The sequence below is a fragment of the Haliotis asinina genome, chromosome 10 (genome assembly GCF_037392515.1).
Source record: "Haliotis asinina isolate JCU_RB_2024 chromosome 10, JCU_Hal_asi_v2, whole genome shotgun sequence".
Classification (NCBI taxonomy): domain Eukaryota; kingdom Metazoa; phylum Mollusca; class Gastropoda; order Lepetellida; family Haliotidae; genus Haliotis; species Haliotis asinina.
In genome coordinates, this window is record NC_090289.1 from 50420805 (window position 1) to 50435256 (window position 14452).

The 14452-nt window shown below is 41.7% G+C and overlaps 1 protein-coding gene and 1 long non-coding RNA gene across 2 annotated transcripts; both read left to right on the forward strand.

Annotated features, from left to right (window-relative positions):
- Window positions 1–3473: 3473 nt before the first annotated feature.
- LOC137299085 (uncharacterized) lies at window positions 3474–4615 on the forward strand. The gene is made up of 3 exons (XR_010957782.1): window positions 3474–3604; window positions 3721–3866; window positions 4410–4615. It is a non-coding gene; the product is annotated as an uncharacterized lncRNA (long non-coding RNA).
- A 57-nt stretch (window positions 4616–4672) lies between these two features.
- LOC137298754 (outer dynein arm-docking complex subunit 4-like) lies at window positions 4673–6589 on the forward strand. Its single transcript, XM_067831029.1, has 4 exons — window positions 4673–4835; window positions 5303–5510; window positions 5992–6078; window positions 6385–6589. The coding sequence occupies exons 1-4, from the start codon at window positions 4673–4675 to the stop codon at window positions 6587–6589; spliced, it is 663 nt and encodes a 220-aa protein (XP_067687130.1).
- The last annotated feature ends 7863 nt before the right edge of the window (window positions 6590–14452 follow it).

The following is a 14452-nucleotide window of genomic DNA, read 5'->3' on the forward strand; positions in this document are numbered from 1 at the left end:
CTGACAGGCATGTTACACTCAAGACAGACGTGTTCGCAGTGAGGTGTGAAATTCAACCACGCACAAACTGGCAAATCTCAGCTTAGCCGTTCATCATGCTATTATACCCACACGTCATGCCCTTTAATTCCCAAAGAACCGAAATCCGATTTCCTTGGATTTGTAGAATTCTGGGTAGGTCCATGTTGTCAAGAAACAAACACTGACTTCCTGTACCAACAGTCACACGGATGCTTGAACTCAAGACATGAGGGAAGGAAGTAACCTGGCTGAACTGACAGCCATCAGTGACACCAACTGACACCTGTCAATGGATGCTAAATCGTTACATCCTTCGTCCAGATTTTTATTGCAAAGTTCCAGACCCTGGATCCACGGAGATGTGGAATATAACCTCATAAACCGTTGAGCTGTTACAGTCTTATATATGACACCATTATATACTGTGCTTAACGGGAGGTTGACACATTATTCCACCCTATAAGGTCATATCGTTGTAGGTGTTCACGTGAATGGATGGAGCAGCCTGAGGATGTTTCCGTGGAATAAATAATGTGTTGTTACGTTGTTCAATGCGCATGTCACAAACCTGGTAGAGTGGAGCTGCTACATCGTGTGGAATAGTTGGACGGGAAGTACTGAAGTTTGTGTAGCACTTACATGAAACATGCCTATGTTTACCCAACACCAAACTCTGGTACTGCTCAGGTCTGGAACTTAATGTTATTGGTAACATTCTAGCGCACGACAAAGCGCCTTGCTCGGAGCTGTGATTGAACATCGAATAGTGTTACCACCTTGATCATTCGGAGTGTACGTAGTGCAATATACGTGCACACAATAATGTTTAGTCTTGCTAAGAGATCGCAACTAACCTCCAGGGAATTTGTGGAACTGTTGGATGGAAGATTATGATGTAAATATAAGGAACAAACTGCGTATACAACTGGATAAACACATACTCTTCTCTAAACTAACATGATCACGTGAACAAAAAAAAAACCAAAAAAAAAAAACCCCCAAAACCCAGAAAGTGAAATCAAAATGGTGGACATAAAAATGGCGACATCTCGTCTCGCAGACGACAGAGGAGTGAAGGATGTTGGATCCGCCTCCAGGTGTCTGTTTGACATCTACCTGAAGGATGGACAGGAGTTTGTGGGGCAGCAGGACTACAAGAAGGCCATGAGCAGTTACAACAAGGTGAGGAAGGATTTGGCCGTTACTATGGATAATACGTATTTGGCGATGTTGAACATCAATCTACGGGTATGCATCAAGAGAACTCTCGAGATATAAATATTTCTGTTGAGAGATTTGTATAATTACGTAGAAACGAGTATAATATCTATCTACCGATCTATCTATCTATCTATCTATCTATCTATCTATCTATCTATCTATCTTTATTCTGTACAAATATACTGAAATAATAAACAAAGGGACAAAAATAGGTTGTGTCGACGGGATTACAAGACGCACTTTTCATTATGTTATTACACACATTTCAGGATAGCCGAATCAATACAGTTATGTCGACATGGATTTGATTGACTTTGCTTTTGAGTAGTCCCTCTTGATCATGCAATTTCTTAATGCAGGCCTTAGAAATACAGTCACGTGATTCCACGGCCCTGATCGCGAGAAGTTGGTGTTATTTGAAAATGGGAAAACGATACGCAGCACTTCGAGATGCGGAAACGGTGCTGGAGACGGACGTCACGAACATAGAGGCAAGGGATGAACAGCTCATAAAGCTTTACATTTTTTTATATGAATCCATTTCCACAAAGTCATATAAGTGACAATATGAATAGTGACCAGTCTTCGGTAATACATTATGGATTTATGGTCACATGCATGTGTGTACTAAATGTTATGCCTATTCTATTCTATTTTCTGTATTTTATTTTTTACGACCACCTCCTCTGTGTAGTGTGTAGAGTGTTTGCCAGAGGGTTTGAAGTATGGGGTTTGATCTCCGGCGGCGTTATACAATGGAACGTAGAGACCCTTCCTTGGGCTCGGCAATAAAAGGACAGAACCGGGACATGTCTCCGTAAACAGTCCATGTGTAACTGTAGCATGATATGTCATTAGCTGCAGCAGATGTACAGGCATGCACGTGTAGTAATCTTGAACGCAATGTTAAATCCCATTTCACATCCAGATATGACATCAGTCAAATTCCATCTGTAACTGTATGTTTAGTGGCACCATGTTGGTTCATGACGTCACAGAACATTTCTGAAGGTTATCGTACAGTCCCCGAAGTGACGCAGGTCATTAACGGTTATCAAGATCGAAGGTTTAGGACAAGACTTAGCACGAAATTGTATGCATACGACTATGCCATGCACGGCTTTCTTGATATGTCATCTTTCCTCGTAGGCCCTGCACGCCAAAGCGGAAGTGCTGTACCAGAGCGGTAACTTCGAGCTGTCACTGATCTACTTTCATCGCGGACTCAAACAGCGCCCGAAGAGTAAAGCGTTTCTGGATGGCGTAGACAAATCTCAGAAATCAGTGCTCAAGTTTGGCGGTGAGATCGCTGAATACAATATGTGGATAGTACATGTCCGACAATTAATTTTCCCTTCTGATTGTACGACTGTGTGTAATTATTCACATTGGCCTTATGTTTCATTTTGTAGGCAGTAACCGGGGTTTCAGAATGTCCACTGCTGGAGACCTGTCTCTTTTTATGCGCAGAAAGGTAAGTATTTAACTGATAGTTGAATCTGGCATTGCTGTATTATTTCAAGTACATAAAGATAACCACAACGTATCTAAAAACAAAATAAAATCTTACTGATCAAGAGAAATCCATTAAAACAGTAACCGGTGAAAGAACCCGTGATTATATTTACTAGCACTCTTACTTGCACAAAGTGATCTTAGCGCTACAATGAACTCCTATCCTCCAACACAGGCTTAGGATAGCCGTATCATTAAGATAGCTTTGCGCAAGTGGGACCAGGTCTTCGCTTAAAGGTATCCATGGTAATAGTCACAAATACATACAAACGCAAATAAACGTTTTTTGGAGTTGCAGGACAGACTTTATGCTCAATCGTCCATACTTGACGACCACTGTCGGGTGATGATATTGTGTGAAAGGGGTTATCATGTGCCATATTTGTTCAGGTGGTTTCCCTAGGCTTCATGATATTCATCCAGAAACGTGTAAGGTAGCCTGATCCATACCATAAGATCAGTGTGGCAACACGATATGGACCCTTACCGTGGATAGTGTATACTGCCTGCTATCTAAATCATATATCACTATCACTCTAAAACAGTTTGATCTATTTTTTTGCGAACTTATCGTTAAGAATAGTTTGAATCTAATGATTATTTAAATTTTCAAACGGACTCACATGAAAATTTCAAAGAAACGTCTATAAACGATTTCCTTGCATGCATTGAAGCACTCGAGAAGAAGAAACTTAGACCCTGAAAGGTCCGCACGAGCAGATGTAGCTCCACCTATATCGGACAGGACGCATGACAGAGCATGGAAACCAGGACCACACGACTTCCTGTCAACATTTCACCGTCCTCTGGCCAGAATAACAAAGAAACCTGGAGTAACCCACTTCCGGTAGTGTTATTTTCTTATTTATTTTCAGCATCGGTGTTGAAAATTACTTCTATGCCTGAAGTTTTAGGTAAAAGTAGTGTTTGCTTTACGTATTTTCAAAATAAGTCTACTTTCAGTTCAGTGACTAACCACTCAGAAAGATGTGCATCCGAAATCTCTGACATGACCGGAACACAACCAACAGATGGCGCTGCTCTTAAGCAGATTCTGGGACAACTGTATACAGACAAGAAATACTTTCAAAATCTCTACCAGTCCGTCGGTAAGACCACATTACTTACAGTATGGGACTAACGTGTTATCACTGATGCAGTCAGGGAAAGGGATGGGGGAGGGTGGGGGTGGGGGTGGGGGTGGGGGGACCGTGTGAGTGGATGTTTTGGGGTTAAAATATTCTTTGGTTTCAAAAGGTACATTGTTCAGTGGGTGTCTGACAAAAGTCGTTACGAGACACACACGCACGCGCGCACGCGCAATTACAGAAGTATCATACGTTTTGAACGCTTTGAACGCCGACTGAAAATGTTTCCCAAGGCCCGAGGGTCAGAAGAGGTCCACGCAACACGTGTTTGCCGTGAGTCGACCAAATAATGAGTGAATGGTCACATAGTGTTCTTTGGATAACAACTGGCATCTACAAAATATTATGTAATGCCAACACCAGAAAGTATCAATTTTCGAGGAATTTATGCAAAAATAGAGAAGAACATTTTAAGGAATCTACGAGTAGTCCTGATGTTAAAAAGAAGCGTTATAGTTTGTGTCCTAGAATATTTTGGAGATAATGTATTCTGATCTTTTTCAGATATGTCTATGGTAAACAAGGGCTCCATCTCAGACTTGGCCGAGAGTGGAATAAACTTCCTCCAAGAACGAGGTACATACTGGGATAAACTTGGCCCCCTACCACCGCCACAACCAAATCGTCGCTTATACCAAAGAAAACATGTGTCTACATCCGGTGCTCCTTCGCCTTTGTACAGTGTTACAACAAACCTAACATCGGGTACAATATTCCCAGGACGTGTCGATGCCGTGCCACGTACAACTGACGTCAACTTCTCCTTTATGTCACATGAACCAGATGAGGAAACCTCAGTTGCTATGGAGACGGACTGCCATGGTGCTGGAGCGTCTATCAATCTGTTTTTGGCGTCTGAAGCCAGCGTGACATCAATGGGTGGCAGCACACTACATTATTTCGCACAGGAACTGGAAGTCATTGAGAAGCGTGAGTTATTTTTATACTTTCTTTGCATTGCTATCCAGTTTTCATATCAAACATATATGTGTGTCTCTAAATGAATGCCCAATTGGGATGCTCATGCTACTGATCACGGGATTATCTGGTCCTGACTCCGTTATTTACATACAGCCGTCATATAGCTGGAATATTGTTGAGTGTGGTGTTAAACAGCAAATGAACAAACTATCCAAACGAAAGCAGCATTGATACATTATAACTGAGAAATGCTCACTGTAAGAAACGACTTAATGGGGCAGTAGTCTCTGCAATCTTAACGCTTATGGGTCTGGGACGTTGGGACTTGTGTGAGTACATGCCATCTTACCCCGATTTACGGGTTGCTCTCACAATATCCATACTGGAGCATTTGATCCAAACTTATGCAACCGATATTTTGCTGCAAGACTGAGTGCAGCGTTTAAGGACCTACTAATACTGTTGCTCTTTTTCAGTTTTCACACAAGGCAGATTCACCGACTGTAGTGACCGTGCCGAAGCTTGCCTTGCTGATGTTGAGGCTGCAAGTGAAAGGGAGATAACTCAGAAATGGGACTTACTTGCTACCCTACACAGTTACATCGGCAACGCTGCTGCCTGCAGAGGGAAATACTCAAAGGCAGAGTTCCACCATGCCAAAGACCTGGAAATTGGCGAGTTAGAGTGAGTTAACAGGTGCCATTGACATGGGATGCAGTATGTGCAATCTCTTTCAGTTTCATCTTTAGCTGTAAGAGAACAGACACTCACAATGCGTTAACAGACAATTGGGTAACACTCTTACTGCGTTAACAGATAGTAGGTTAACAGACACTCTTAGTGCTTTAACAGATAGTAGGTTAACAGACACGCTTTGAATGATGTTTTAAGCCGATTTTCACAATAGCATAACACCAGGGGGACACCAGAAATGGTCTTCACACATTATATCCACGTGGGGAATCGAACCCGGGTCTGTGGAAAGCGCGTTTTTAACTAGCTACCCATCGCCCCCGGTATATGAAAGGATTAGTAGTGAAAGTGCAGGTATTTGGGTCAATATAAAGATAAAAATGTTTTCGTCGTTCTGCAAGAACCGTCAAATCAATGCCGTTCAGTTCTCACTGCATACATAATCTCACTATATTAAAGGTGACTGTTTCAGGGACATGCCGGAAGTTAGTTCTAGAGCGCTGGGTAATCTTGGCCGGATGTACTGCACCCGGCGGAAGTACAACAAGGCTCTGGACGTGTAAGTATGATAACGCCCAGCTGATCCCTGCACAATACAACCAACGGTAGTCATCGTCAAGATTGTCACGGTGTTATGCCGTTCCCAAATAGCTGCAAGAGTATGCAGTCTTCCCTTCATAACTCACACAACTGACATTAACGTATTCATTATCCAGGTAAAACGTTGTGCGCGCGCGCGTGCGTGCGTCCTATAATGCGTGTGTAATTAGGCCTGAAACAAAAATTTGGGTGAATCTTTTAGCTGTTGCACATGTCTCATGTATTGCTTAACGAAAACAATAGTCTGTTAATTTCTTCAATACAGTCTGGCAAGAAAGGCCCCCCTCTGTACAACCCCGCCAGAAGTGGCGTGGGTGTTCCTGGACATCGGCACGTGCTTCATGGCGCTTGGGTATCATGATTATGCAAGGGATTGTGGGAAGAAAGTGCTGAGTGTGACTCGTCATTCAGACCTGCATGACGAAGTGTTCCAGGCACAACTCCTTGTGGCCAGCAGTGAAGGTGAGTGATTGGGTGAGTGGGTGAGTGGGTGAGTGGGTGAGTGAGCTGAATCTTTCATTTCCGCGCCTCATGCTCCTCAAATATATTCCATATCAAGAGCAAAGCATCAAAGAGATGCTTACATGTCCTAACTGGAACCGCATGCTCAACAATCACTTGAGGTAGTATAGCTTTTTCGCCAATATTCTTCATTATAGCAATATTCCATCTTTGTTGGTTAAGACAAAGATACATTTTGTGTACCAATGCCAGCTACTGCTTAGTGTGACATAACCATAAATCTCGTAAATTATTCTATTGATTAATTAATTCATCTGGAAGCCGAAGCATAGATTTATGTGTCTGTCTTGTTATTCATATTGTTCCACTCATACGGAAAGATTTATTTTGCTTTGTAGAGAGGATGAGAAACTACGAAAAAGCATCGAGGTCCTTTTCAACAGCGTTGGGCACGGCTATAACTAGAGGTACGTTTTGTGGGGCCAGTGATCTCACAACTTTGTGAATAATATTTCTGTCAACAATATCAGATTGTGGTCGTTTGTCAGAGGACAGGTGCGAGACATATTTTATCATTTCCCCCTATAAAGTTTGAGCCGTATTTACAAGTATACTGAAGCTTCCAAAATATGACACTTTAAACACTGGACTGTAGTGCTGCTGACCTACTGTATGCAACAACCATCCACTCAGTATACAGGTATGTATTAATTAATGATTGATGGTAGAGCACGAAATGCATACAATTTGGTAACCACCCATTGATTGTCAATGAGACATTAGTGTAGCTGTCCTCAGTATTCTGCCATTCACGCCCTGTGGAATCTGTTCAAACAGATAACCTGGGTAGGTCATCCTGTGGTGTTAACGCTTATGTTAATATCTACTTTGTTCAAAGAGGAAGACATTGATAGGAAATTTCTTGAATGACAAGTCTCGTTAATACACGTATTTATAATCTGTGCATAGGAATTACGACAGCAAATATCAGTCAATGTAAACCAGTCATTTTACCATACATTTACCACATTCGTAGTTTCAATGTAGTTCGTTGGAGGTACAGAGGAAAACACTCTTTACTGATACGTGTTAAATTCTATTCAGGTGACAAGATGGCAGAATACGCCATACGAAATGAAATGAAGAAGATTGAAAAGAAATTAGCGTTCCAGAAACCAAGACAGAGACAAGAAGTGACAAGTTCAAGGCAACATATCCATACTGACAAGACGGACATTTCATCATATCTCGCACACAACGTAGATAGACAACTGGAGAATAGTAGTGCTACAGACCAAGACAATAACCAGACAGAAACATTGGCAGACACGAACGTTATGCATGCTGCATCTGAACAAGATGTGTCTGAACCTGTCAGACCTATAGACACGTTAAGGGAAGTCGATGGATATGCATTCAAGGAATTTGACGGTGTCACAATCTTGTCTGTGTTACAAAGGTTGCGAGAAGAGTCTAGCACTAGTTCGACCCATACCATATCTGAATACCAAGAATCGGAAGCAGAAAAACTTGATGACATTGCATCAGATTTAGATCAGATTGACAGCCCAGAGGTTAAGCGAAAGCCATTAATGAAAAAACGTCGCTCCTTTGTGAGACAGGGGTCAAAGAGTCATTTACAGAGACATATCTCATTTAAGCTGTGGGACGAAAAAGACAACCTGTTTGAGCACAACGAGGAGGGTCCAAAGTCCACGGGAAGAGATGGTTCATCAACTGGAAGAACCCTGTCAAACCGGGAAAGGGCAGTGTTGACTATCCGAGAAAACACATCGCGAATCAGGTATCAAAAGATGGACAGAGACTGGACTCCTCGAGATATCGATCTTGCCAAGTATTCCAGAGATGAGCTAGAAAAGGAAACGTCATTCCATGAAAAGCTAGAAGGAAATGTGGTCGCTGCTGCTCTTGCAGAAAGTGGCTATCTTGATTTGATAAGGATGGTTGGTTCGGAGTTTGATATGGCTGGGGGTCTTCCCAATACTGACATTGACAACTACACGTCAGATCCTGAGAAAAAGAGCGAATTACAAACTAACGACATAAACGATGATATTAAGATCACATCCTCTGGAAAACACGTCACGGACTCTGCACTTGATAGCATTACAAACCAGTCCCAGAACGTAGATGAATACTCTGAAGTACATGCTACACTGTTAAAGGAAGACACTGGAGAGTGCGAAACCCTGCAGCCCATTTTTCTCTATCCTCAGGATAGTGAATCATTTTCATGTCCTTTTGATAGTGAATTTGTGGCAGATGAAGAAGACGTCATGGTTGTGTCCACAAGTGGGATCATACAGGAGGATCATAAACCTCAAGCCACGATGCCTCGGCGTCTCTCGGTTGTATTTGAAGATGCCACCAAGAAATTCAAACAGCCTTCTGATCAAGACAACAGACTAGATGCAGATTTGAAGGATATGACCCTTCCATCTGAAGCCGTTCCCACTTTGAATGTACTTGAAATGAACAAACCGGAACCCAAATCAGCTGTTGGTGCTACATCCAATGAACCAGGAGTCTCTGCAAAAAGTGCTGAGGTAGCTTCAACTCCCCCAAACACACCTAGGTCAAGAACATCAAATAAATCTCTAGAATCAAGGGTAATCCCCCAAAATAGCATGAAAGTATCAAACAGAAACAGACAAGTTCAGTTTGAAACGAACGCAAATATAAAACAATTATCAACTCCGAGAAAAACCAAATCAATACCCAAAGAATCAAAGCCAATCACTGTTGTACAAAAACAAGCACTATCTAACCAGGGTTCTAAAGAAACCCCTAGAAGGTATGACTCGCACAGAACAGTGAATTTAGCAAAGGGTGAAACAAGCACTGAAAAGAAGATTATTCAAGCTAGAGTTAGCTCTACTGGCCCTCCTCGGCACAGGTCACAGCCGAAGTCAGATCCCAGAACAGCCAAACACAAAGTCACTGAACAGAGAATAGAGAAAGTTCAACAAGAACAAACATCAGAAATGGGAACTCAGAAGCAGACGTCTACCAGAAAGAGGACACTTTACAAATCAAAGTTTCATGACAGTCTCGCAACGAAGCCTGAGTCAAAAAAGGTTCCTGCAAAGTATGGCCGAGGATTAGTACTCCCTAAGGTACAAAGAGCACGAAAAACAAAATCCATGGGTAACTCGAAATCAGAATCTGAAACGACCACTGTTGTGAATAAAGATGAACAGAGCATTAAGAGTGAGGACAAGGAAGGCGAAGGTACAGTGGATGCTGATAATGCTGAAAAACCAGAGACGCTATCTTTTGTTCAAAGACTAAAATCATTCTTGGGCTTCCTGTCTTTGAGAAAGCCAGAGCCGTTACCAAAAATACAAGAAGCAGATCCCGAGGGCAAATTAGTATCTTTCAGCACTGACACAGATAATGGTAATATAGATATTAAAAAGGATGCAGTGCCTGCGTCCGTGGGGGAAGAGATGAAAGATGAAGAAGAAATAGTTAATCAGTGTAGCGAAGTGAACCAAGGAGCGTCTGGTATGAGAACGGGAAAGGCCAAACTTCTTCCAGTAATGAAAGACAGTCCGTACACTAAGGTTGTCAGAAGCCCAAGAACGAAGGCCAAACTCCAAATGCTAACTGTGAAACCAAAGAGCAGGCGACCAGGAGCGAGGGGTTGGAAAGGCAGTTCTGTTCCATCGACGCAAAGTAATCGTAACCCCAATCGTACCAACGTAGCACAGACATTTCCCAGAAACCAATCTGTTACTGAAAGTGTAGGCGCATCTCCATCCAACACGGTTCAAAGAGATATTCGCCCTAACAAGGTAGAGGAAACTAGAGATAGTGTGATTCAAAGGAGTGAAATACCTACGTTCATTAAGAAAAGGAATCTTCTTTATAAATTGTCTAATAAAGATGGCCAGATTCTGTTCACACCAGTGGAATCAAATGAACCGAAGAACAAGTGGAAGGTTGTCTACATGAGGGTAAGAAAAGGGGAGAGACAGTTCACGGTTCCTGTTATCCAGGAACCCTCTGCTGAGGAGACAGGGTCTGCAAAGACACTGGGTACATCTGCTGAGACATTGGGTACATCTGCAGAGAAGGTAAAGCCACCTCAGAAACTCTACCCGATGAGAAGGCAGTCAAAGAAACAGTTCCGGAAAAGGATGGCAACAAGCCTTGGGAATGTTCCCGAGGAATGGGACTCAGGTGTTGCCCCCAAGCCAAGGAGTTCTCCACGGAACGCAAAACCAGTGGTAATTCCAATCCGAGACGACACGGATCGGTACAAGGCCACGAAGTTTGACATTAATTACCTTACGACTATCTTTGAAACCAAAAATGACATGGGTAAGAGGTTGGTGGCATCTGGTGAAACTACAAGTTCCGATAAGGGTGTGACATTGCGGGTTCCACGAGGTCAAGAGGTGGTTTACAGGCAGACAGACAGAGAGGGAAATATTGTATTTATACCCGTTGTAAAGACTCCAGCACACAAGATTGTCCTTGTGAAGGTGAAGCGGAAAGATCAGACATTTGTATTACCGGTTATTGTTGACAAAACATAATAACAGAGAATCATTGTCATGTCTTACAATGAGACTTGACGTCAATCAAAAGCTCAACACACCGATGGTCTCAAACAGAGCCCTGAACAGTTTTCAAGAACGATGACAACGTTTAGAGTATCTTTGATCACTGAACAATCATTCGTTAAGAATGATGGTTGGTTATTACATTAACATTGTAACGATACTTAATGTATGTTTCACTTCCTGGAAAGGCAAATATCACTCCGTTGATTCAAGTAAGAAGGAGGGGGCTGTTCATTGAATTGACTGGAAAATATGCAGTGTGGCACATATACATCATGTGGACATCTCTCCGTAACTAAATAGTTCCATATGCTGCTTTGCGTTAAGTGGTTACCAATATATACTGTTGATGTTTACCCTTGAAGATCCGGGTTAGATATGATTTTCAGTAACCCATGCTTGTCGTAAGAGGCGAGTAACGGGATCGTACGGTCAGGCATAAAACTTGCTGACTGGGTTGACACTGCCGAAAGAGGCGAGTAACGGGATCGGGCGGTCAGGCTTGCTGACTGGGTGGACGCTGTCGTAAGAGGCGATGGTCAGGCTTGCTGATTGGGTTTGACTCATGTCATCGTATCCCAGTTGCGTGTATTGATGTTCATTCTGTTGATCCCTGGATTATCTGGTCCTTTTCCAATTATATACAGACTACCGCCATATAGCTGGAATATTGCTGAGTGCTGGGTAAAACTAAACTCACTCACTCACTGTTGATGCTTATATTAATACCTTGCAAAGGATTGAACCTATGGTGGATCTGTCACTGCGTAGTAGACTGACAATGCAACGTTTTGGTCAACTTCTGTTCGGAATGTAACATTTATAAATGCTTCAGTGACATGACGGCTGAGATTAGAGTTGAGTGGTCTCCAGTGGCAGAACCAGGATCTGATGATCTGCCGATCTGCCGATCTGCTGGTCTACTATTAAAAGATTCCCAGTGACTTGGATGCACCATACTGTGTTCAAGGTTTTCATCTAGTAGGTTAGCACTATTGGTGGTCCGATAAATTAAAATAATCGAAGACTGGTCGCATTGACGAAACGACCGAGCAATCGATCGCGGTTTCTCATAATCGAACACGAACGATTTTGGAATAACTGATTAGTCTTTGAAACACTTAACGATGGAATATATCTTCAAAGTTTTCAGGACCAAAAAAAACGTGTTTTATTGTTAGAAATCTCAATTCACTGAGTGAATATTAGAATATTTCTGACTGAATATACCTTGAAGTTAATGTTCATGATAGACAAGTCATAAGCCTGTCGCTTTAAAGTAACATGTTGCATCATGTATACTTATCTGCAATAACACCCTGAATAGGAAAATCTGAAAAATGACGCTAACCACATTTCGATGATTGATCGATTGTAACGAAACAATCATCAGTTATTAGATTTTAACCAATTCCTAACACTAGTTAACATGTAACCTTCGTTACGGCAAGATGGCTTCCTACGGCACTACTGTAATTACACAATGCCATATAGAAAGTGGTCAAATGTAACATATGTCATATTTAGAATTACACTTTCTTAGTAAAGTACAGATGTTAAATTTTAAAAAATAATGGTCTACAGTGATGTATCGAGCTTGAAAACCGTCAAATGAGAATGACAGCCATGCAAATGTACATGGCTATTCTATTGTGCATCTGCATTACATGATAAAGAGAAATGGTAGTGCGTTCTTAAGATGGCTGCCTGTTTGTCAACGCGTATACCTCTACTCCCTCACCAAACTGAAAGTTCAGGTTCCCCAGTTTGTTTAAGGGTATACAGTCACTAATCAGTATTCAACAAGAGTGAAAGAACATAACACACTGGGATGTACTCAAGCCTGGTCGGGTTCTTTCAACACACAAAGTAAAGTGGGTCTACAGCACATTTGTTATGCGCAATTGCCATCCCAGCCACAGTAATGTGCATGTTAAACTACCCTGGGACATATAATGCTTACGGTCACACCACGCACCTTTGCTTGCACGGTAGTATTTGGGGGCCATTTTGACTTGTGCATGTCCTTTATTTGAAAGGTCGACATGACCAAAATACGAAATCAACTATGCTAGCCACTCTTGCTATTTTCTTAGGAGTATGAGACCTTGTGGCAATGCATGATTGTTATACTTCTGTACAGTTACAATGAAGAACCTGACATTTCAGCTGGGGGTACATATAAGTAATGCTGAAATTTACTTTCTTATGAGTAGTTGTGGCGATGTCAGCATATAAACATCGGCGGGAAAACTGCAGATACTTTTATACATACATGCATGCATCCATCCATCCATCCATCCATCCATCCATCCATACATACATACATACATGCATACCTACCTACCTACCTACCTACCTACCTACCTACCTACATACATACATACATACATACATACATACATCGTTTAAGTTTTTTCAATGGTGGTTTTCTTTCTGATAAGGACAAACGTAGTGGATAAACAACTTCTTTATTAGGATGATGCGACGTTTCGGTACAGATTCTTGTATCGCCTGATACTAGCTTGACAACGATACAAGAATATGTATCCATATGTTGCATCATCCGAATAAATAAGCTGTTCATCCATAAAGTTTGTTCTTACCTGATTTGCCATGAAACATGCCACTCAAAGAGGTTTTCTTTCGGTAAGATCGAAATTCCGAAATGGAAGTAAAATATCTGAATATATCACATACGTACACATGTGCTGAGTGAAGGGTACAGTGTACAGGATGGACGATAAAGGTGTACGGATGACATGATGCGGTCATGCTAAAATAGCACTAAAACTGCGTGGAGAGAAACACACCAAGTAGGCCAAAGGGGCACAATATATATTATGTGGAATACGCAAGATGAAACAAAACACACTGTATTCCCATCCACCGTGCATGCATTTACAACATAAGACAAAATTTGGCAATTCAACAACACTCAAAACCATACATTCAACGCGAAAACCATTCTTCAATTCTGACAATGTTGAAACTTTTGGTGACACAGACAACATATTCCATTGCAATGTACTGTTAACAAATGTTACATTTCAATATTCTCACAAAACATTATTTTTTAAATTAGGTTTCCTTATAATAATAATTAATAAAATAATGAAATATACTGAAATCATCTTCACACATAAACACATGAATTTATAACCAGCAGCTGATTGGTCAGCTGATTGCTGATTGCCATGATGCCAGTCACTGGATTGTCTGGGTCAAACTCCATTATTGATCGTTTGTACAAACTACCTTCATAGACTTGGAGACCTG

Bases quoted from the DNA above. Each gene is read 5' to 3' on its own strand.
- LOC137298754 (XM_067831029.1), top strand. From the start codon at position 4,673: ATGTCACATGAACCAGATGAGGAAACCTCAGTTGCTATGGAGACGGAC. The intron at 4,836-5,302 runs GTGAGTTATTTT...GCTCTTTTTCAG, and splicing joins ACTGGAAGTCATTGAGAAGC to TTTTCACACAAGGCAGATTC. The intron at 6,079-6,384 runs GTAAGTATGATA...TCTTCAATACAG, and splicing joins TACAACAAGGCTCTGGACGT to TCTGGCAAGAAAGGCCCCCC.